This window comes from Felis catus, chromosome D4 (genome assembly GCF_018350175.1).
Source record: "Felis catus isolate Fca126 chromosome D4, F.catus_Fca126_mat1.0, whole genome shotgun sequence".
Classification (NCBI taxonomy): domain Eukaryota; kingdom Metazoa; phylum Chordata; class Mammalia; order Carnivora; family Felidae; genus Felis; species Felis catus.
Genome location: NC_058380.1, coordinates 26,833,702 through 26,857,042, shown reverse-complemented (window position 1 = coordinate 26,857,042; position 23,341 = coordinate 26,833,702). Strand labels below are relative to the sequence as shown.

The 23,341-nt window shown below is 36.6% G+C and overlaps 1 protein-coding gene across 3 annotated transcripts in view; it reads right to left on the bottom strand.

The window, feature by feature from the left end:
* NAA35 (N-alpha-acetyltransferase 35, NatC auxiliary subunit) overlaps positions 1-23,341 on the bottom strand; it is a 95,065-nt gene that overhangs the window by 12,510 nt on the left and 59,214 nt on the right. For all 3 annotated transcript variants that reach the window (XM_011288304.4, XM_023242227.2, XM_023242228.2), the window contains exons 12-15: positions 17,736-17,914; positions 13,576-13,635; positions 8,652-8,758; positions 357-423 (exon numbers count right to left, since the gene is read on the bottom strand). In XM_011288304.4, the coding sequence (XP_011286606.1) occupies positions 357-423; positions 8,652-8,758; positions 13,576-13,635; positions 17,736-17,914 (413 nt within the window). The remainder of the gene's footprint in view (positions 1-356; positions 424-8,651; positions 8,759-13,575; positions 13,636-17,735; positions 17,915-23,341) is intronic.

The following is a 23,341-nucleotide window of genomic DNA, read 5'->3' as shown; positions in this document are numbered from 1 at the left end:
TGCAAGAACAGACAGAAATTTTTCATTTTTTCGGGGAAAATGACTAAGAACTGTTGGATGAAAAAAGTAACACAAATGAATGTGACTGAAGGAATTACACCCCACAATTTTTATTTTTATTTTATTTTTTAAAATTTTATTTGAGAGTGCCTGTGTGTGAGCGGGAAAGGGGCAGAAAGAGGGAGAGAGGGAATCTCAAGCAGGCATCTTGATATAGGGCTTGATCTCATAAACCATGAGATCACGACCTGAGTCGAAACCAACAACCAGACACTTAACCCACTGAGCCACCCAGGCGCCCCACTCCCCACAATTTTTAAAGTATCCATCACAATGATCCAAACTGCAGTTCTTACCCGAACACAGTGAGTAACAAAGGAGTCAATACAGTCCTTAGCCTGGTGATTATTATATAGGCAGCACCTGTAAGATAATGCTCATTAAAATCAAACTATTTGGCCTACAAAAAGCAGCAGGGATACCAACAGACCAAAATTGTGGAAAAAATAGAAAATGGAACCAAATATCTTACTAAATTAAACACTGTTAGCATTAGATTAAGAAATATTTCACTATTATTGTGTTATTCGCACAACAAATGTACATTTCCAATTCTTCCAGTTCTATACTTGGACAGAGTTGGATCCAACAAGATCAAATTAACAAGCAGAGAAGAAAAATTCCAAAGTTCTACTTTTTCATGGCCCTACTACGTTATTTATTTTTCTACAACTAACACCCTCATAGATTATACCCATAATAATAATTACAAAGAAAATGCTATACAGAATCCTAATTTTTTAAAGATGTATCCACATTTCCAACCACTGGCCAAAATCCTCACTTATACATTTCTGGCAGCTCATCCTCTATTCTCATCAAGTGATTTCCTTTCTGGTGCTCCTTGTCTCAGTTATTAAAGTGACTAAAGCCTTCCTGAGCAGTTTGGGAGGGGAGGGTCTGCTACCTGCCTGGCTCTAGAGGAGCCAATTCAGCCAATTCGGGGGCTGAATAGATGGGAAGATTATTTTTGTTTCTATCCCTGAGGTCAGTGGCCTTTGCACTTAAGAACATGGGAAAAAAGCAAAGAGTTTTCCCTGGCACACTGACAGGAGCAGACAACTCACTACTTCTAAGTATTTGCCATAACTGAACAATCTGACCAGAGCCTCAAAGATCAACAGAGCCACAATCATGCAATGGAAAATGACAGTGCACACAGCAGCCATGAGAAAGAGGAGGCAGAACACCAGGAATAGGTGGTGGCAAAAGAGAAGTGCTAGAAGGTCTGCTAGATCTTTAACTCCAAAGTAAGAAAGTTACTTAAAGTGATTAAAATAAAGCTCTTAAAGGAGGAAAAAAAAAAAAAAAAGACTTTCTGGATCCCAAAATTAGGATTTTCAAATTTAAAAATTCAACAGATGAAAAGATGCTCACTTGTAGTCTTGAAGGTCAAGGAAGAACTTTCTCACATCACAGCAAAAATGACAAGAGATAAATAAAGGAAAATTACTGATTGGAAGACTTGAGGCTTTAAGGACTGAGTTCCCGACAGGTGTTGCTGAAAATCAGACACGTACATTCTGGTAAAACTCTTAAATTCCAGAAAAACCAACCAACCAACCAACCAACCCAAACAAAACCCAGAAACTTTACAATCTTCCAGAAGAAAGTGTCCAATCACTTAACAAAGGAAAAAAAGAATTAGATCAGGATCACATTTCTTATCTCTAACACTGGAATTCTAAAACAGTGGAGTAACATTTACATATTATCATGCAATGAACTCTGTCATATATACAGTCAATTCCCGGTACTCATGATAGTTCTATTCTTTAAAGCTGCTGCAGACACTGAATTAGAGGATACGGCAACATTGCCGCTAGGGTAAAATACTGGGTTAGGTTCCTGCCAGCCACTGGTGACACCATCTTCATCAACTGATCACTACATGACCTTGCATTATGTGTTTAAAGATGCTTTATGTGATGTATATTGCCAATTCATTACCAAACTCATGGCTGAGTGAAGCTTATCTAACATACATATTCTCTCTGAAAGGCATGCCACAGCCTTCTTGTGCTAAGGGACACTAGATAGCGTATCATTACAGATGGAGGTCATTTGAAACTATGAAATCACCAACAAAAAGCACAAAAATGTGAAGAACATGGCACCTAATGGAGCTGTTCACGGTATAAGAACTGAAAAAGAAGGTAGAGAGTTTCCTTATTCAGTACCGGGAGACTCTAATTTTTTTTTTTCTTTTTTTTTTTTTTTGCTCTGCCCATGTCCATGAATTCAGCGAGAGCAGAGCAATGATTTGAAGGTTACAAATATATCTTAGCAAGTAAGCAAGATCTGCAAATATGGAATCTTCGAACAATGAAGGTTGAACTGTAACTAACCCTAAATAAGTAATAATAAAAGTGCTAAAGGAGACTGTTAAATAGAAAAGGGAAAGATGCAAATCAGACACAGACACTATTTCACACATATCAGATTGTCAAAAACTGAAGAGTCTGATTATGACAAAGCACAAAGTCTAAGAAAACTGGAATTCTTATACCCTGTTGTCTGGAATACAAATTGGTTAAATTATTTTGTAAAGCAATTTGGCAAAACTAGTGAAGTTGAAGATGCACATACCCTACGATCAGCAATTAATTCCAGTTCTAAGTATAGACAGCCTATGTGCACAAGGAGACATACTCAAAGAAGTTCACTACAGCACTGTTTTCAATAGTAATAAATTAGAAAGAACTTAAATGTCCATTTATAGAGAAACAGCAAAACAAACTGCAACATATTCCAAGGGTGGATTTCAATGAACGAAGTATCAAACCTGTTGGTTTCAAAACCCTAATGTTGAATGAAAAAATCATGTTGCAAAAGGATGTATACAGTGTGACAACATTTATGTGAAGTCTAAAAACATATAAAATAAATGGATGTATTATTTCTGGACACATATTTGGGTGAAGTGTATAAGCATTCATAAGAGACACAAACTGTAGTGCACAGTGGACACCTCTAGGACCAGAGGTGGAGGAAAGGACTGGCTGGAGTGTTGGGGAGGGAGGGGTGCGGGGAGTTGGATTTGAAATGGCAGCTAGCAGCTCTCAGAATGTTGCCCAGGTTCCCCCGGTGGGGGTGGTGACTTTGGGATGCTTTCTAGGGGACAAGGTCAAAACCATTCTCACAATAACATTAGGATGTTATTCGCCTTTGGTATTCCTTCTCTCACAAGTGTACGGTAAGTGTTTCCGGAGTCTACATGGCATGCGTTAACAGACTGAAAGCAGAAGCAGGTCAAAATGATTCAGCTATCTTCTATTAGGACAGACAGAAAACAGATCTACAAAAATGTAAAACTGCCACTTTTATCACTAATTTTTCTTAAAAACATGGTTGTCTTCCACAAAAATGTTTCGATTAATGTAATGGGTTTCCTATTTTAAAAAATTAATAAATATTTTTAAAGTATTGTTTTAATTTCTAAAACAGTAGGTAGCAATACACATGACCCATATAAACAAAAGCTATCTGGGTCTTTAATAACTTTTAAGAATGTAAAGGGGTCCCAAGACAAAAAAGCTTAAGAACTGCTGATCTAGATGTATTTCTAATAATTTAATTCGTGAAAATTAGCTGCTCCTTGATACTCAAGCTCAGCTCTACTCTAGGACATGATGTTGCTGTCGGAAGCCCGACCCTGATTCTGCACAGCTCACTACCTCAGTTCACTCACGTTTCACCACATGCTTTCTATAACTATGCCCTAAGAGAACTATCTATCCCCTTTATCTTTCTACAAACTCACATTATGTATTTGTCTACTGTTCAGTCTCTCCCACTGGATGCGAGGTGCCTTGTTAGCAGGTGTGTTCTTCTCTTCCCTAGAACCCAAAAAGGTTCTGGCCTGGCAACAGCAAGTACTAATTTATTATATTTATTACATAAGGGAACTGATAAAATTTATAAATTCATATAAATATGCATTTTTATCAAATTTTATCAATTCTCCAAAAGGTGAATATATAAAAACCAAAGAAAAATATTGTTTAAATGGATGGTAGTGTATGTCACTTATACAAATCTGAATACTGGATGTATTTAATTACAAATTTTAAAATAATTTTTAAGTGTCTGTTTGCAGACGACATATTATGTAGAAAACCTAAAAATTCCATCAAAAAACTGTTGGGACTACTTAACTGAGTAAAGTTGCAGGGTATAAAAAATCAATATACAAAAATCTGCTGTATTTCTATACACTGACAATAAACTATCAGAGAAATTAAGAAAGTAATCCCATGTATAAGAGCACCAAAAACAATAAAGTACTCAGGAATACATTTAACCAAGGAGGGGAAAGATCAATACACTTTTGAAAACTGTAAGACACTCATGAAAGAAACTGAAGACACAAATAAGTAGAAAGATATTCTGTGCTTTTGGACTGGAAGAATATTGTTAGAGTCGATCCTTACTGAAATTCAAATAGCATGTTTCACAGATATAGAGAAAACCACCCCAGAATTTATATGGGACCCCAAACTCTGAAAACAAAGCAATCTTGAGAAAGAACAAAAAAGCTGGAGGCATCACACTCCCAGATTTCAAACTATACTACCAAAGTGACAGTATTCAAAACAGAATATTATTGGCATAAAAACAGACACATAGATCAATAAAACAGAATAGAGAGCCTAGGGGAAAAAAAAAAAAAGCATGCATATATGGTCAATTAACTTTTGACAAAGAAGCCAAGAATATACAATGGGGAAAAGACAGACTCTTCAATAAGTAATACTGGGAAAACTGGACAGCCACATGTAAAAGAAATGACATTGGACCCTTACACCATACACAAGAATCAAATAAAAATGGATTAAAGACCCACTTTTGTATGTAAGATCTGAAGTTTCTGGTGTATTAGAAGAAAACATAGGGGATCAAGATTTTTTGGTTTTGTACCAAAAGCAAAGGCAACAAAAGCAAAAATAAGCAGCGGGATTACGTCAAACTGAAAAGCTTCTGCTCAGCAAACAATCAACAAAATGAAAAAGCAACCTACAGAACGGGAGAAAATATTTGCAAACCACACGCCCAATAAAGGGTTAACCAGGGAAGGGCCAACAAAATCCTGAAAAAGAATGTAGCCAGAGGACATGTCTTAACAAGATATTAAAACTTAAGACAAAGCCACAATAATAAGAATCATTAAAAACAAAACAAAAAGAAAACACTATCATTGGAACTGGAAAAAAATTTCAATACATAAAGGATTTCCAAGTAAAATAAAGGTGGTCTTCTTTTAATCCAGTGGGAAATGATGGTTTATATTGTAAGTGATGTTCACCCAACAGACTACCTAGAAGGAAAATCAGGTTGAACTTCTATCTTCACACCACTTAATCTTAAATGCACAAGAATAAAAATCTTTGGACAAAACCTTGAACAAAAATCTTTGGAAGTGACTAAAGGTACAACCTATGTGCTGGGGCGATTTACCTCCAACAAGAAACCTAATATTGGATAAAATTTAGTAGCAAAAACTACCACACAGAAGGCAAAAATTGTGATGCAAAAGAAAACTTAAGGAAAAAAAATCTGCAATGTCTATCACAAATGAAGGAGTTGAAAGATAATTTAGTCAGGACTTGTATACTATGAGGAGCTATATACTGTATGATAGATACTATTGTTTAACGATGTATATTAGATACTCATAACGTACAAACAGCTCATATAAATTTTCCAAAAAAGTAAACCACTTAAAAGTTAATGGGAAAAGGATATAAACAATTCATAGAAAAGTATTTCTAAATGTTCAATAAATATTGTATTAAATCCTCAAATTAAAGTAACAATGAGATATTGTTTCCTGCTACACACACTGGAAAAAATTAAAAGGAGTTAGGGAATGGGCACTCTCATATACTGCTAACAGAAATACAAATTGTTACAATCTTTTAGAATGCAATCTGGTAATATCTATTATAAGTACACATGCCCCCATCCAGTAAACCCCAATGCACAGAATACATTCACATTATGATATATTTGGCAATCATTATAAAGAATTAATTGGATCTACATCAGATCATTTGAAACACAAATTCATGATGTACCTTTGAGTGGGGGAAAAAAAAGAATTTTAAAAACAAAAATTTTAAGAAAGCAATCCACAAAAAGTAATTAAAAGTTCATGATAAAAACAGCTTGTTTAACATGATCCTATTTACATAAAGTCAAATGTGTATCATACATCTATGTAGCACAGATCTAAGGGATCTAAGAGATCTATAGTGATGGTCATCAAAATGTTACCTCAAGGCTAAGACTTCAGGGGATTTTTATTATTTTTCACATTTTATGCACTGTCTAAACTTCAAACATGACCATATATTTATATAATAATATAAACATAATTTTATATAATAATATAAACAACCAGCTTCTGGTTTCTTTTTTTTTTTTTTAAAGCAACTTATTTACCTTCTTATTCCTTTCCTTCCCCTGCTGAATCAGTTGTCAAGTCCTATTAATTTTACCTCTGAAATGTTCCTCAGGTCTGTCTTCTTTATAATCCCAGAGTTTAATCCTTTATCATTTCTTGCCTGTAGTACCGAATTAGCCTACCTCAACACTTTGCCTCCTTTATCACTACCAGTTTGTTTCCTGTTAAAAACTACGCACCATAAAAAAATACATACTATCCTATGCTAATTTCCTCCTAAAAACCTGAGCACTTCCTCACTGACCATAAAGACCAAATTTTACCAAAGCATTCAAAACTCGTAAGTCCCAGACTATCTTAACCATCCAACTGCCATTTATTTATTCACTCATTCAACAAAGATTCATCATGTGCTGTGTGCTAGACAGTGTTCTTGCACCTGTGATACATTAGTGAACAAAGAGCCAAAACGACCTGCCCTGACCTTGTAGAGTTCATATTCTAACGGGAGTGGGGGGAGGACGAGAGGGAAATAAAAAATAAACACAATGAAGAATTATGTAGTGTATATATACAGCACGTAAGCACAGTGAAGGAGCAAATTATACAGCAGGTAAGAAGATCGTTGTTACAGGAGAGAGAACTATATACAGCCCAGTGCTGGGCTGAGGCAGGGGAGAGGTTGTACTTCTTAAACGGTCTGATCAAAGCAGTCCTGACTGAGATGAAGTTAAACAGACTTGAAGGCGGTGAGGCAGTCAGTCTTGGGGATTTCTGAGTAAAATGTCCTCCACCTCAGACTCTGTGTAAAGGTTGTAGGGTGAGAGTGAGCCTGTATGTTCCTGGAATAGCAAAGAGGGCAGTGTGGCTGATGGGGGGAGTGGGTAAGAGATGAGGCCAGAGAGGCATCAGGACAGGAGTCTAGACCAGAGTGTATGGGACCTCCTAGGCTCAATCATAAGGACTGTGGCTTTTACTGTGAATGAAACAGGGAATATAAGCAACACTGAGGCTGCCTGGGAATTTACCTCCTCCCAGAGTCAGTCCTTAATGGACTCGTATGTGGGTAAATTCTCAGGCTCCTTTGTTTTATCCCTAACAACTCTGAGGTGCTACCCACACTATCTCCAGAGCTTCCCACCAGGACATAACCAGAGTTACTTTCCCTGAAGTATACCTCTGCATGGTTTTTTTTCCTTTGCATGTCCCACTTGCCGAAAACACCGCTGGTTTCTCCTGGGAACAGTTTCTTTTTTTTTTTTTTTTCTTTTAACGTTCATTTATTTATAAAGAGAGAGAAAGAAAGAGAGACAGAGAGGGAGGGAGGGAGGGAGGGAGGGGCAGAGAGAGAGAGAAAGAGGGAGAATCTCAAGCAGGCTCCACACTGCCAGTGCAGAGCTCAATGAGGGGCTTGATCTCATGAAGTGTAAGATCATGACCTGAGCTGAGGTCAAGAGCTGGACGCTTAACTGACTGAGCCACCAGGCGCTGCTCCTGGGAACACTTTCTAAGTCTCAGGATCTGCTTCTGAGAAACCCAAGTTAAGAGAGGAAAAAGTTTTATGTGAGATGTGGCATGATTTATTCAACAAATTGAATGCTGAACCACTAACTGTTCCTAAAATACACAATTCATATGCTCATGTCTTTAGACATGCTGGTTTCTTTGCTAAGAAATAACAACACCTTTCTTCCGTCCCCTTTGGAAAAGCTTTATTCCTTTTCTAAAATGCCAACACAAATGATGATTTCTTGCTGTATGAAATCCTTTCCAGCCTCTTATTAAAGCAACATGTTTCTATCAGAACATAATTTAAGAAATAATTATCTGCATTTTCTATTTTTATCTAGACTCAGATTAAGAGACCTTATCTGATTTTTTATAATTACTCCCAAAGTGCTTACCTAACACAGTGCTTTGCACACAGTAAGAATCAATGCAACTTACTGTATTTGATAATTCCTTGTAAGGTTTTCTTCTCATATTGAGCCTAATGTCAACCTCACAAAAACTTCAGTTTAAATCTAAATAATATGCAGCAGAAATCAATTAATTTTACTATGAGTTATTTATTTTCTGCATGAAGATGTGATTCCAACAGTTTTTATGCCTTGGCTGTAAACGAGCACAGAGACCTGGGGCTTTTAAGAAATGTACACGCTAAGAAAAGTCTCACAGTACTTACTTTGGGGAGAGCACCGGAGGACTGACAAAAGACCGAAGTGCATCTTTCACCATGTCTTGCATGAGATGGGTTCCAAAGACCTTTTTGTTATCCACCAGGAAAGTAGTCTTAAGACAAATGTTATGTATTAGTAATGCTGTCAAAATCTTGACATATTGTACATACAACCGTCATTACTGTGACATGAACACAACAGAAGAGATTAAAGCATAAAAACCTGGTGGAAATCAATGAATCACTACCTCCACAATGGGTTATTACTTGTTAATCTATATTTAAGATGTACTCTGATGAAGGTGTATAAAGAAAAAATACCTCTCGGGGCGCCTGGGTGGCGCAGTCGGTTAAGCGTGGGACTTCAGCCAGGTCACGATCTCACGGTCCGTGAGTTCGAGCCCTGCGTCAGGCTCTTGGCTGACGGCTCAGAGCCTGGAGCCTGTTTCCGATTCTGTGTCTCCCTCTCTCTCTGCCCCTCCCCCGTTCATGCTCTGTCTCTCTCTGTCCCAAAAATAAATTAAAAACGTTGAAAAAAAAATTTAAAAACAAAAAAAAGAAAAAATACCTCTCAAGCCAAAGGCAATAATAGTGAACTAGTCAAAATGAGCTGACCAGGGACACCTGGTGGCTGAGCTGGGTGGCTGAGCTGGGTGGCTCAGCTGGCTCTTGTTTCAACTCAGGACATGATTTCACAGGTTCATAATTGTGCCTGTGTCCAGCTCTGTGCGGACAGTGAGGAGTCTGCTTGGAATTCTCTCTCTCCCTCTCTCTCAAAAATAAATAAACTTAAAAAAACAAACCCCAAAATGAAATGACTAGTCTGAATATGTCAAATAAGCTAATATATAAGAAAGAGGGCTTCATAAGTTATTAAACAGCAAATGGCTCTAAATATTTAGTTGACAAACTTTGTCTCTTATGAACATTTTGGAATACACACTTCCTGAAATTGGAAAAATTATTTAATGATTAAATTTAAAATAAATTATTTAACAATAGTTTGCATTTCATTTTCTCCCCTTACTGACCTCAGCATATTTTAATATTTCCTATACTATCCCTTCTTTGATTTCCTAACCCATTTGGGTTGTTTCCAGTTTTGGGTGATCATGAAACAAATAGCTATAAACATTCGCATACAGGTTTCCAGGAGAAAACTGGGTTTCACTTTTCTTAGGTAAACATTAAGCAGGAGTGGGATTTGTACATTTAATTTAATAAGAATCTGCCAAATTGTTTTACAAAGTGGTTGTAGCACTTCATGGAATTATCAGTAAATGCATCCTCACCAGCACTTGGTATTATCAGTTTTTCTTTCTTCTTTTTAAAAGATATTAGAAAAGAAAGATAATGGTATTTCATTGTGGTTTTAATCTGCATATCCCTAGTACCAATTATGTTGAATATCTTAAAAAAACTAGGTTGTCTGTTTCTGTTAGGTTTATAAATTTCTTTGTATAATACAAGTCCTATGCTACACATGATTTGCAAATATTTTCTCCCATTCTGTAGTCTCTTTTCACTTTAACAGTATCTTCCACAGACTTATACTTTTAAGTTGATCAACTGACCATTTTTTAAAAATTGTGTTTTTGGTGTCATACCTAAGAATACTCTGCCTTCTAAAGTCAAAGATTTCTCCTGTCTTTTCTTGTAAAAGTTTTATAGTCTTACATTTTAGATTTATGATGCATTTAAGTCAATTTTTTTTTGCATATGTCTGTCCAACTGTTCTTGCAACACTGTAAAAAATCCTGCTATGATTTTATTGAGACTGCTTTGAATCTATAGAACAATTTTGGGAAGAACATCTTAAAAATATTAATTCTTCCAATCCACAAACAAGGTATATACCTTTCCATTTATTTAGGTCTTTGACTTCTTTCACCAATACTTCTAGTTTTTCTGCATTGTCTACAAACAGGTATTAGATTTATATCTAAGTATTTTGTGGTTTTTTTGAGATTATTGTAAATAGTACTGCTCAATTTTTGACTTCCCATTGTTCCCTGAAAGTATATAAGAATACAATTGTTTTTTGTATATTGACCTCATATCCTGTGCTCTTGTTAAACTCACCCATCTGGTCTAGGAACTTCTCTAAAAATTCTGGTGCTCTACACAGAAAATAATGTCTGTAAAACGCTGATGATTTCTTCCCTGTTCAGCTGTATGCCTTTTGTTTCCTTTTCCTGCCTTTTTTCACTGGCTAAAATTTCCAATACAGATCTCCATCAACTTATAATGGGGTTACATCCCAAAACCCATTTTAAGTTGAATAAGCTGCAATGCATTCAATACATCTGAATACATACCGAACACCACAGCTTATAGCCTAGACTACTCTGAATGTGCTCAGAACACTTACATTAGCCTACTGTGGGGCAAAATCATCTAACACAAAGCCTATTTGATAATAAAGTGTTGAATACCTCCAGTAATTTATTGACTGCGATACCAAAAGTGAAAAACAGAATGGTTAAACGGGCTGTTTACCCTTGTGATTGTGTAGCTGAGTGGGAGCTGCAACTTGCTGGTCAAGCCCAGGATCAGGAGAGAGAGTTATAATACACATTGCTAGCCCAGAAAAAGATCAAAATTCAAAATGCAAAGTATGGTTTCTACTGAATGGACATCACTTTCAGACTGTTACAAAGTCGATAAATCATAAATTGAACCATCTTAAGTCATGGGCCATCTGTAGTATGTTGAATAAGAGAGGAGTGAGAGAGCTGACATCCTCACTTTACTCCCAATCTTTGGAGGAAAGGATTTAATCTTTCATCACTAAGTATGACGTTAGCTGCAAGTTTTTTGTATATACCCTATATCAGGTTAAGGGAAGCTTTCTTCTATTCCTAGTTTTGACAAGAGTTTTTGTCATGAATGGATGCTGACTTTTGTCAAATGCTTTCCCTGAATGTACTGAGACTTTTTTTTTTTAATTTTTCTAATGTTTATTATTTTTAAGAGAGAGAGAGAGAGAGACAGAGACAAGGTGTAAGTGGGGGAGAGGCAGAGAGAGCTGGAGACAAGAATCCAAAGCAGGCTCCAGGCTCTGAGCTGTCAGCACAGAGCTGGACGCAGGGCTCTAACTCATGAACCATGAGATCATGATGTGAGCCAAAGTTGGAGGCTTAACCGACTGAGCCACCCAGGCGCCCCATGAGACTTTGATCGTATGGTGGATTACACTGGTTTTTTTTTTTTTTTTTAATGTTTATTTAAAAAACAAATTTAAAAATAAATTTAAATTTAACAATTTAAATAAAAAATGTTTATTGAAAGATAGAGTGAGCGCAAGCAGGGGAGGGGCAGAGACAGACTCCCAACCAGGCTCCATACTCCTTGCAGAGCCCAAAGTAGGGCTCAATCTCATGACCAGGAGATCAGGACTGGAGCCGAAAACAAGAGCCGGATGCTTAACTGACTGAGCCACCCAGGTGCCCCTACATGGACTGATTTTCAAAGGTTGAACCAGGCTTGCATTTTTGGGATAAAGCCCATTTGGTCATGATGTATTATCTTTTTTTTTATATATTGCTGAATTTGATATCATAATACTTTAAGGTGGTTCTATCTATGCTCATAAGGGATACTGGCCTATAATTTTCCATGCTTTTAATGTCTTTGTTTGGTTTTGCTACTGAGATAATGCTGGCTTTATTATGTATATTGTTGCCTCTTCTATTTTTTGGAACAGACTGTACAGAATTGACCTGGAATTTTCTCTGTTGGAAGGTATTAAACTATGAATTCAATTTAACAGATGTAGGATCATTCAAGTTCTCTGTTTCTTCATGAGTTTTGATAGTGCCCTTCAAGAAATTGGTCCATTTCATCTATGATTTTGAATTTATGGACACAGAGTTGTTTATAATATTTCCCATATATCCTTTTACAGACCCTTTTGGAGTCTGCAGTGGTCCTTTCTTTTTTCATTTGTGATATTATTCATCTGTACTATACCTTCTTTTTTTTGTTCTGCCTGGTTAGAGGTTCTTCAATTTTACTGATATGTTCAAAAGAATCAGGATTTTAGTTACATTAATTTTCTTTACTGTTTACCTGTTTCCTATTTTACTGATATTTGCTTTTATCTGTAGTATTTCTTTTCTTCTGCCTGCTTTGAGTTTCATTTGCTCTTTTTTTTTTTTTAAAGCAGAAGCTTAAATTTTCAGAGCTTTCTTTTTAAAAAAATTTAATTGAAGTATAGTTGACATACAGTATTATATTAGTTTCAGATGTAGAACACAGTGATTCGACAATTCTATATACCAGGAAATGCTCACCATGGCAAGTGCAGTTACCATCTGTCACCAAAGTTATTACAATACTATTGACTATATTCCACATCCTGTACTTTTCACCCCTGTGACCTATTTATTTTATAACTGGAAGTTTGTATCTCTTAATCCCCTTCACTTATTTCACTCATTCCCCTATCTCCAACCCCTCTGGCAACCATTTTCTTTTTTTTCTCATATAAACATTTAATCCTATAAATTTTCCTCTAAGCACTGCTTCAGTTATATCCCACAGAATCTGTATATTTTCATTTTTATTCAGTTCAAAATATTTTCAAATTATCCTCAAGACTCCTTCTTTGGCTCAAGGGTTGTTTAGAAGTGTGTTAATTTCCAAATATTTGGAAAATATTTATGGATTACTAGTTTCATTGCAAAATAGTCAGAGAGCATACTTTGTATGATTTCAACTGATTTTAAATTATTAAGGTTTGTTTTATAGTCCAGCATATGGTCTTGGCGAATGTCTAATATTCCAATATTTCTATCACAAAAATATAACACTAACTGTTGAACATCCTTTAAAAGCATCTACTTTTGTTCCAGCAATCAATAAAACAATGTCGACATGCAAATAATTTGATGTTTAAAGAAGTATTTCAATACTATGTAGAACTTACTTGTAATAGAGATCTTGAAAGAACACAAGGAGATTGTTCACTAAATTCACAGAAAAAATCCTGATACACACAGAAAAAGTAATGTCATTAATAGATTAATAAAAGCCAGAAATGTTTTATTTAGCATGCAATTTTTATCAGACCTTCTGCAAATTAAATACTAGTAGAATTAAAACATGACAAAGAGCTAAGAATCATTTCTATAGGAATTGTCTAATTGTATCAATAGGATGATGGAGGATTTTGGAGCCTAATTTTTTTTTAACTGAACAATAGTCAATTGTGTATACAAATATAATGTATGCACACCATGAAAATAATAGTACCAATAATAATTTCCTAACTAATGGTAGAAGTTTACTTCCTACTTCACAGAAATAAATACCACGTAACCAGGCCAACTGGATTCATATAACTGTTCCTGAAAAGATATGCTTAGAAAACTATATATGGGTTTATACATAGATAAAAGAAAAAAGCTAAGAAAATACACTAAAATGTTAACTTCTATAGATTATATAGGGTAGTAGTTACCTATCATTTTCATATTTTTCTGTATTTTCCAGACTCATGATCCTCAATTTAAAGGGGTGCTCTGCCAAATCCTACCAAGTTTCTCTAGTCAATTCACTTTTTTAACAATTAACTTTTATACCTTGCTCACACTTTTCAAAGTGAATGTTCACCACAGATGTCCTCCCATTTAACATTACAAAGAAAATTAAGTCATCTATCCAGCAGGCAATCCTCTGCTTCAGCCTCTGAATGTTCAGCCACTGAACCCACATTTGTACCTAGATCCTACCTTGCCCACTTTAACAACGGAGGACCCCCAACTTGTACTACACACTGCATTCCTTTTGGTCTTATCAGAACATTACGCATGGTCAATAATCCATCCTTGTTTTCCCCTGATAATTTAAGTTCTCCCTTTCTGCCATATCCTCCCCATCTACATTTAAGTAAAATTTTCTCCCATCTTTAAAAAGAAAAAATACTGTCACATGCTCCCACATTTCACTCTTAACCACTGCCTTCTCAGCCAAACTTTCTAAAAGAGTTGGCTGCATCATCTCTCCTTATTCAAAGGCCCCCTTCATCAACACACGCTAGCCTGGCTCTTCACTCTAGTCACCACTGTTGTCTGATACCAAATCCAATCAACATCTGTTTTGGACTTTATTCACCTCTTTCATCTGACCTCTCAGCAGTATGTGACAGGACTTCCTTTTTGAAAAACCTTTTAACTGACTTCCATGAGTTTCTTCCTCTGTGGTCACTTCTCAGTCTGCTCTGTAGGTTCAAAGTTTAGTTCCAGACTATTTTTCTTTTCTCAAGCTATATACTTTTTCCCTCACAATCGTCTCCGTATTCATGCTTCCTTTGATTACTACTTGTAATAGTTCCAAAATTATATATTGAACACAGACTTCTAAGTTCTATCCATATAATCAATACCTAATTCAATATCTCTACATAAATATTTCAAAGGTACCTCAAAATCGGCCTTACTAAGACCCTCAGTTGACTAAGGGTCTTTGAATTTCCCCATTTTGGTAAGCAGCACCAGTGTGTATCAAGATTTGCAAGTCAGAAACCCTGGGCCTTCCTGAAAGCTCTCTCATGTCCCATATTTTAATTCATCACCAATATGCTATCAATTTTAGTTCATACATAGCTCTAACTCTGACAACCTCATGTCACCTCCCTGCCATCCTTCTATTCTCTCTCCCTTGAACTGCAGTAACGGTCTCTTAATTTATTATCCCCCTGTGTTTACTCTGTTCCTTTCCAATCTTTTCTCTACAGTCAACCACATCTCCCAAACTGTTAATCCATTTATTTAACTGCCCCACCCATATTCACCCATGTGAAAATACAGAAACATGCAGACCATAAACTACAGTCATAACTGACATCTTGATATTCGTTATTCCAGTATTTGAAAAACTGAACTTCGCTGTGTCTGACCATCACTTCTGTGTGACAATGTATAAAATGGGTAAAGTATTTTTGAAACAGGACTTGACATTCACAAACATTTCCTTATGTCAATATTTTTCTATAACATGCTTTTTAACGGCACTGTGGCATATATTCTACACATACTCATAGGATGGATAGTGGTATCACCAGTGTTTCTAGTTTTTCAAGATTACAAATGATGACGCACCAAATACCTCTTTAGTTCATCTTCGCAACATATCTTAGATGATTTTATTATGCTAAATCTCTAGAATGGGAGTTGCTGGGTCAGGATATACACTATTTTTAAGACTTCTGAGAGAGACAGCCACAGGAGTATAGGAGAGCTATTTCCCTCCATCAACATTAAATATTGCTATACTTTTCAATCTAGTTATTATAAACTGCATTTCTTCAATTACTAGTAAGGTTATACCTTTTTCACATTTACTTCCTTTTCAGTGGGTATGCTCATGTCCTTTCCCAATTTTCCACTGAGATGTACTCCTTATCTGAACAGTGACCGGTTTCTTAGGCAGAACTACCAGACTGTTTGGTTCCTTCTCCCTCTAACTTTAATCTTTTCCTCTATTCTTAGCCTCAACTACTCCCTACCTCCCCTCATCCCACAACAGGTATTCCTGTCCCAAGTGCTCCAGGGAGCCAGATTCTTCTCCTTCTATGCCCTCTTCATGTCCAGTGCTAGAAGTGCAGGCCTGACTCCCCCAGCTATGCTGTGTCATTCAGCATTCAACTTTCTGACAAGGCAATCCATAACTTTCTGCCAGAATGTCAAATTCCAACTGTTGCATTATTCTTATTCCAACTCACATTGATCAATTTCTTTTCAAAAATCTTACAATTAATCTGAACACAAATATACATTTACACAATTAAGAATCAAAAAAGGAGATATAGCAGAAGAATAAGAAAGTCTCTAACTCCTGATATGCCACTAACCAATCATCTATTTTGGTTACAAGCCCTCTAAGCCTTAACTTTGTTTACCTATACGATGAACTATAAAATGAACTGGGTTATGTCTATGATCTTTTCAACCTTTAAGATTCCATGATTCTTATGACAGAATAAGGAAAAAACTACAAAAAAAAAAAAAAAAAGCAAACAGAAATGGGGTAACAAAGACACAAACAGGGGAAGTTTCACTAAGCAATGAAGACTCATACTGGTGTTAATGACAAAGAATTAGAAGGGAAAAAAAAGTTATTACAAGAAAAAGCATACACAAAAGCACAAATCTTTGCTGACCATGAAAAAATATATTCCAGAGGCTGCTGCTCAATTCCAGGAATGTAAATGAGATAATAATCATCTCCAGGAATACAGGAACAGAAGCAGCCTAGAACCAACAAGGAAGACCTCACAGGGAAAATGACATGGGCTAGGAATTATGTATCTCTATGCAGAGTTGTGCAAAATAAATTATTGTGCTTATGTCTAAATAACAACAGTATTATTCTGCATATTTTCTACCTTCCTAACATTGCTTTTCTATATTTTAACCCATAAAGAAGATTAATCCAAAATATGTAAAAATGTATATACTCTTCAACCCAGCAGCTTCATGGTTTAGGATTATAACTTAAGGAAGAAGGAAGCAGATGATACAAAGGTCTACCTACAAAAATGTTCACATTAGTATCGTTTATAACATTAAAACGCTGAAAAGGGCCTCACTATTATATGAATGAACTGGAAAAAATTGTGATCTATGTTTACAATGGAATACCATGTAGCCAATTGAATAATACAGAAATATGTTTATTTGTTGACATGAAAAGAAAGATGTTCATGATATAGAGATTAGTGATAAAAGAAAGCAGGTTAACAAGCACCACGATCTAATTTTTATATGAAAATATACATGTATACATGCATGTACATACATATGTGTATACACACAAAAGTTTTGAAGACAGAATCCAGGGTTTAAATTCCCATTCTTCAAACTTGGGTGAATTATCTAAACTTCAGTCTTTTAATCTCTAAGATGGATAGTATATAATCCTTGTGAAGATTAAATAGAAAAATACAGACAATACACATACAACACTTAATCCTCCAGCTATCAAAGAAAGCAAACAATATTATTTATCCATGGGACAGTCTAAAAAGTGATAAACTATTCTGTTGTTCAATCAAAATCATAATCCAAAACAGAGATTTGTACTTACCAGAATACAATGTAAATTTGTTAAATTGACCACCTCACAAACAGTTTTTATTCTATCTATTAATCTTGCAAAATAGTTGACCATTTCTTCCCTTTTAATTATTTTTGCATATCGAGGGAAGGTAGGTGGAAGTAGCCTCTGGTTAACAAGGGGTTCAAAACCCATCATAATTGGATGATCTAAAAAGAAAAAAAGTAAGATTTTTCAATGTTTTGCTGAACTTTAATCCTCATATACTAGTAAATATGAAAAGAGGCCAATTTCAAAAGTATCTCCAAATTCTTGTGACAGTATTTTCTAAATGAATTTTATAATTTACACATATCTACACATGTGCATTTTTAAAAATGAGATAAGCAGATTTAATAACCTGAAAATTGTACTTCCCATCTACAAGTAATCGGTAGTAGTGATGGAAAGGGGTTGCTACCTCAAAATTAACTACAAGTCATGAATAAGATAAAATAGGGTGAATATATTCCCTCAAAAAAAAAGGCAATGCTGTATTAACTATGAGATTGTGAAAAGGTAAAATGGGAACATAAATTTTGGCTGTCTTCCCTTCAATTACTGAACAGCAGAATCAACTCAAATTTAGCTACATAATAATAATGCAAACTTAGCTCCCACCCCAATGAATCTGGAATGCATTTGACACTGACATTAATTATGGAAATTCACAGTGCTTTAATGAAAATAACCCATTACAAAAGACCTAAGGGTGACTTCCTCTTTCCCATTTTCTGTCCACTGGGGACACCACTCTTCACACTAGCACAAGGCTCCAAACTAAGTCTCTGTCAACTTGTAATCTAAAATGAGGAAGTATATAAAGTGAGAATTAAGAATTTGGGATTCAGGGGCGCCTGGGTGGCTCAGTCAGTTAAGCATCTGACTTCGGCTCAGGTCATGATCTCGCAGTCTGTGAGTTTGAGCCCCGCATCGGGCTCTTTGCTGACAGATCTGGAGACTGCTTCAGATTCTGAGTCTCCCTCTCTGCCCCTCTCCCACTCATGCTCTGTCTCTTTCTCTCAAAAATAAATAAACTTAAGTTAAAAAAAAAAAAAGAATTTGGGTTTCAAAGTTCTCTTGCTGTACTACAAACAGGCTATAAACTAAGAAAAAATAAAATAGCTTCAGATGTTAATGAAAGATAAAATTAAGCTAAGCAAGCATCATTAAAATTAAAAGCAAGACTGATACTTAACCAAATTATAATAACGCTCTGTGACATACATAATTATTCCTGAGTATCAAGCAAATAAAGATGTTCCCCAGGGTTTCTGGCCTTCTTCCTTTCCTCCATACTTAAGTCCTCCCTGGTTGAAGGTATTTATTGTTATATAAATTTCAGTTTAACTAACATCTTCCAGGCTAAAATCATTAGCCCACAATCTTTCTTCTGAGCTCCAAATCAGATTTCTAACTGTATAATGGACATTTCTACCTTGGTTCCCCACCTCATGTCAAAAGGCCCATGTCCAAAAACTGCCATGATCTTGCCCCAAACACTGCATCTCTTTATATTCCTTGTAGTCCCTTTCTCAGTAAAATGACCCACTGCCCTTACAATTGCTTAGGCCAGAAACCTCCTTGTCTGCTTTATTTAATCAGTGTGTAAGTCTTAAAGTAGTCTACATCCTAACATCCATTGACCATCCCCCCTCTTCACTCTTTTAAGTTTACTTATTTATTTTGAGAGAGACAAAGACAGTGTTAGTGGGGGAGGGGCAGAGAGAGACAGAATCCCAAGCAGGCTCCATGCTGTCAGTGTGTGAGAAGTGAGGGAGATGATTCATTTTCAGAAATACCAAATAAAAGCTGTGCTGTCTAGTTAACGGTAGGTTTACAGACTATTGGAAATATGTATGAACCCCCCTCCCCCAGCCCCCACCCCAACAGTAGAGTCCCAAACCCTTAGACATTTCACTTCTGGTTCTTCCCCTCTCCATTTTGTGGGCTTATTTTTGCTCATGAGCATGAGCCATAGAACAAAGGGAGGGGGAACTGAAAGTCTCTGCATCACCTCAAGGAATAAATTTGTTCTAATCAGACTACTTTTTGCCTTACATGGGCAAAGGCCATGTCTGGGTAAGTCTGTAGCCTCTGTAGTGCTCAGCCAATGAGGAACCAAGGGAGGGACTTACATGCTAGGAGATAAAATGTCTGCTGTGACTGCCCCGAGTGTGCCTGTCCATCAGACACCAGTTCTTGCAGGAACCTTGATTAAAGCCTCACTTCACTGTGCTCCCAGTCTCTGCATCCCTCCTTTATTGGATCAGTGGGCTTATTTCTCACAAGCGTGGAGCCAGACACGGCATTTGAACTCAGGAAACCATGAGATCATAACCTAAGCTGAAGCCAAGAGTCACCAAGACACTTGACTGAGCCAACCAGACGCCCCTCTCCACTCTTCACTTTTACTACCACTATAATAGCCTAACTCATTCCCCTACACTGAATGTTCCCTCATTAATTAATCCTATATGCTGCCACGTCAATTGTTTTATCTAAAATTACAACCTGATTTCATTCTCCTAATCCAAAAATTCTGTTGACTCCCTGTTATATACAGTACAAAGTGTCTGACAGGGCACTGGAAGGTACTTTACAATTTCCTGTCACTCCTGTAGGGGAAAAAAAAAATCTGTATTCCAATGGAAAACTATGCATTGTCAGATTAATTCAAGGCAGCTATTTTACAAATCTACAAATGGTAGGTAACTGACAGAAGACATGCAAAGACTCACCTGACTTCCTCCCAACTCTACAGAAGAGTTCTGCCTCCAATTATAATTTATTTCAACATTCTGATGCTTCATATAAATTTGAAAGTTTTAAAACTTTTCTATCTAGTTATTTCACTGAATGAGTTTAATAAAATCCTAAACACATGTTCACTGTTGTATCTGTCGGACAGTCACAGTTCTTTTTACTTTTTTCTGAAAATCATCTTTTACCACACTCTATTCCCTAAGCACCATAAACTATAATCAAGCACAATGACTTGGAAGTATCATGCTCTTTATGCCTCTTTACTTAGTAACTATTCTTTCTGCCTATAAAGTCTACCCCTTATTCTTAGCCTGAGAGATCTGCGATAGCTTCAGTTCCCTCTCTTGCTTAGTCCTCCCCCAAGTATTGTGTACATAGGCTGCTAAGTGTAATCCGTGTGGGATTACGTCATTTCTCCCTGGTTCTTTTGAAAGCAATAACTGGCTTATGTCCCAAACACCGAAATACCTGGCTCATTATAGGCAATGGATACATGCTTTCTGAATGACAAGATTTGCATACTCAAAATAAAATGAAAGACTGTTACCACTATAAAGAACAGTTGGAATTTCTCATTTACAACATTTCATTTAAATTTTTTTTTTAACGTTTTATTCATTTTTGAGACAGAGCATGAACGGGGGAGGGGCAGAGAGAGAGGGAGACACAGAATTGGAAGCAGGCTCCAGGCTCTGAGCCATCAGCCCAGAGCCTGACACGGGGCTCGAACTCACGGACCGCGAGATCGTGACCTGAGCCGAAGTCGGCCGCCCAACCGACTGAGCCACCCAGGCGCCCCTACAGCATTTCATTTAAAACCAAGGTAAATGTAGTAATGAGGATGCTGCAAGAAGCTTTGTTACCATACCAATACATTTTGGGATTTAATAATAAATGCACAGAATCTAAATACCTAATAAATAGTACATTAAATAGTACATTATCCTTATTATCCTTATTTTCCCTGAAAGCATGCTAATTTTCATCTGAAATTATTACCCAGAAATATTCTTTTTAAGATTTCCTTTTTACTATTTTTTTAAGTTTACTTATTTTGAGAGACAGACAACACATGTGAGTGCAAAGAGGGGAGGGGCAGAGACAGAGTCTCAAGCAGGATCCACACTATCAGCCAAGAGCCTGACGTAGGGCTTGAACTCACGAACACTGAGATCATAACATGAGCTGAAATCAAGATGCTTAACTGACTGAGCCACCCAGGTGCCCCTATTTATTTACTTCTGAGAGAGAAAGAGCATGCATGCAAGTGCACGAGCAGGGGAGGGGAACGGGGACACACACACACACACACACACACACACACACACACACACACACAGGGAGGGCAGGAGAATCCCAAGCAGGCTCTGTGCTCAGCGTGGAGCCCCATGCACGGCTTGAGCCCACGACCATGAGATGGCGATGTGAGCCCAAATCAAGAGTCAGACACTTAACCGACTGAGCCACCCAGGTGCCCCAATATTCTTATTCTTAATACACATATTTTAAGGTTTTAAACCACACTTAGAAGATATAGCCACTCATGAAAGTCTACACTACCATGAAAAGAAGGAAATATTAATGGGAAATGGATACCACATACAGTATATTTTTCATTACATTTTTATACAAATTTAAAAATGCAACATACAGCATCCCTGACCTCTACCCACTAGATGCTAGTAGAATCCCCACAATTGGGAAGACCAAAAATGGGTCCGGACATTGCCAAATGTCCCAGGAAGCCCCAGTTGAGAAACACGGGTCTAGACAAATACAATAAGCAAATTTAATTCAGTGTGGATAAGCTCAGAATGTAACAAGAGCATCTAATCCATGGTAAAATTAGACGAAAGACTGACAAGAGTACAATCTAAGGAAAGACTCAAATGATATTAGTAAAATATTAGTCAGAAAAAAGTATTCCAAGCATATCAAAAGCCTAGAGGACAGAGAATATAGCTCCTGTTCTTTTTTCCATAAGGCACTGTAACTTTCCAAGTTGTAATTTCTCCAATCTCAGGGAGTAAAAATATATTCATCTGAACAGAAAGGGGACAAAGTCCCTATGCATAAAGCTAGAAGTTACCTGTATGCTTCTCTCCATTTTCCACATATATTTAAACTCTTCTCCCCACCCCCCCCATTTCTCTGGACCTAGTCCTCGTTAATGGTTAAAATGATTCCTAGTAACTATTTTTATGTCTCAGCTGTTGCCGAATCTCATGCATAAGAACTCTGTGACTGTCCTATAGACATGGTAACCCATCTGAACAGAAAAGAACAGAAGTGCTGAGGTAGAAAAGACTGAAGAAGCTGCTCAGAACAGAGAGCAGTTGAGCAGGAGAGGGGCTAAGAGTAAGGTGGGAGTTTGCACCTGGTTTCATGTCAACCTAACCTATGAAGTGTTACAAGTAGTTTTACCACATCCAAACCTCTCCTGGAATAAAATGCTCTAACATTTTCTCACTATACATCATGTATCTTCTCTACCACAATTTACCTCACACGTCTTCTGTTAAAATAACCTGAAGAGCCTTTACTAAATGAGCCTGAAAAAAAGGTAATTCACATTACTTTCCACCCAGTGTGGGCTATGCTTAATCAAGTTTTCCTGAATTGAACTGGACAAACCAGATACTTCTAGTCTCTTTTCTGATGTTCCAAGTCTGCAGATGTACAAAAAATTATCTTGGTTTTCCAGTTAAAATATTTCATACATAAAATGCTTCCTAGTATAAGAATGCCAAATAAGAGGATTTTCCCCTCCCACTAGGACTCTTTTAAAAACAAAGTAATAAAGTCTAATTGCTACTTTCAAAACATACAGC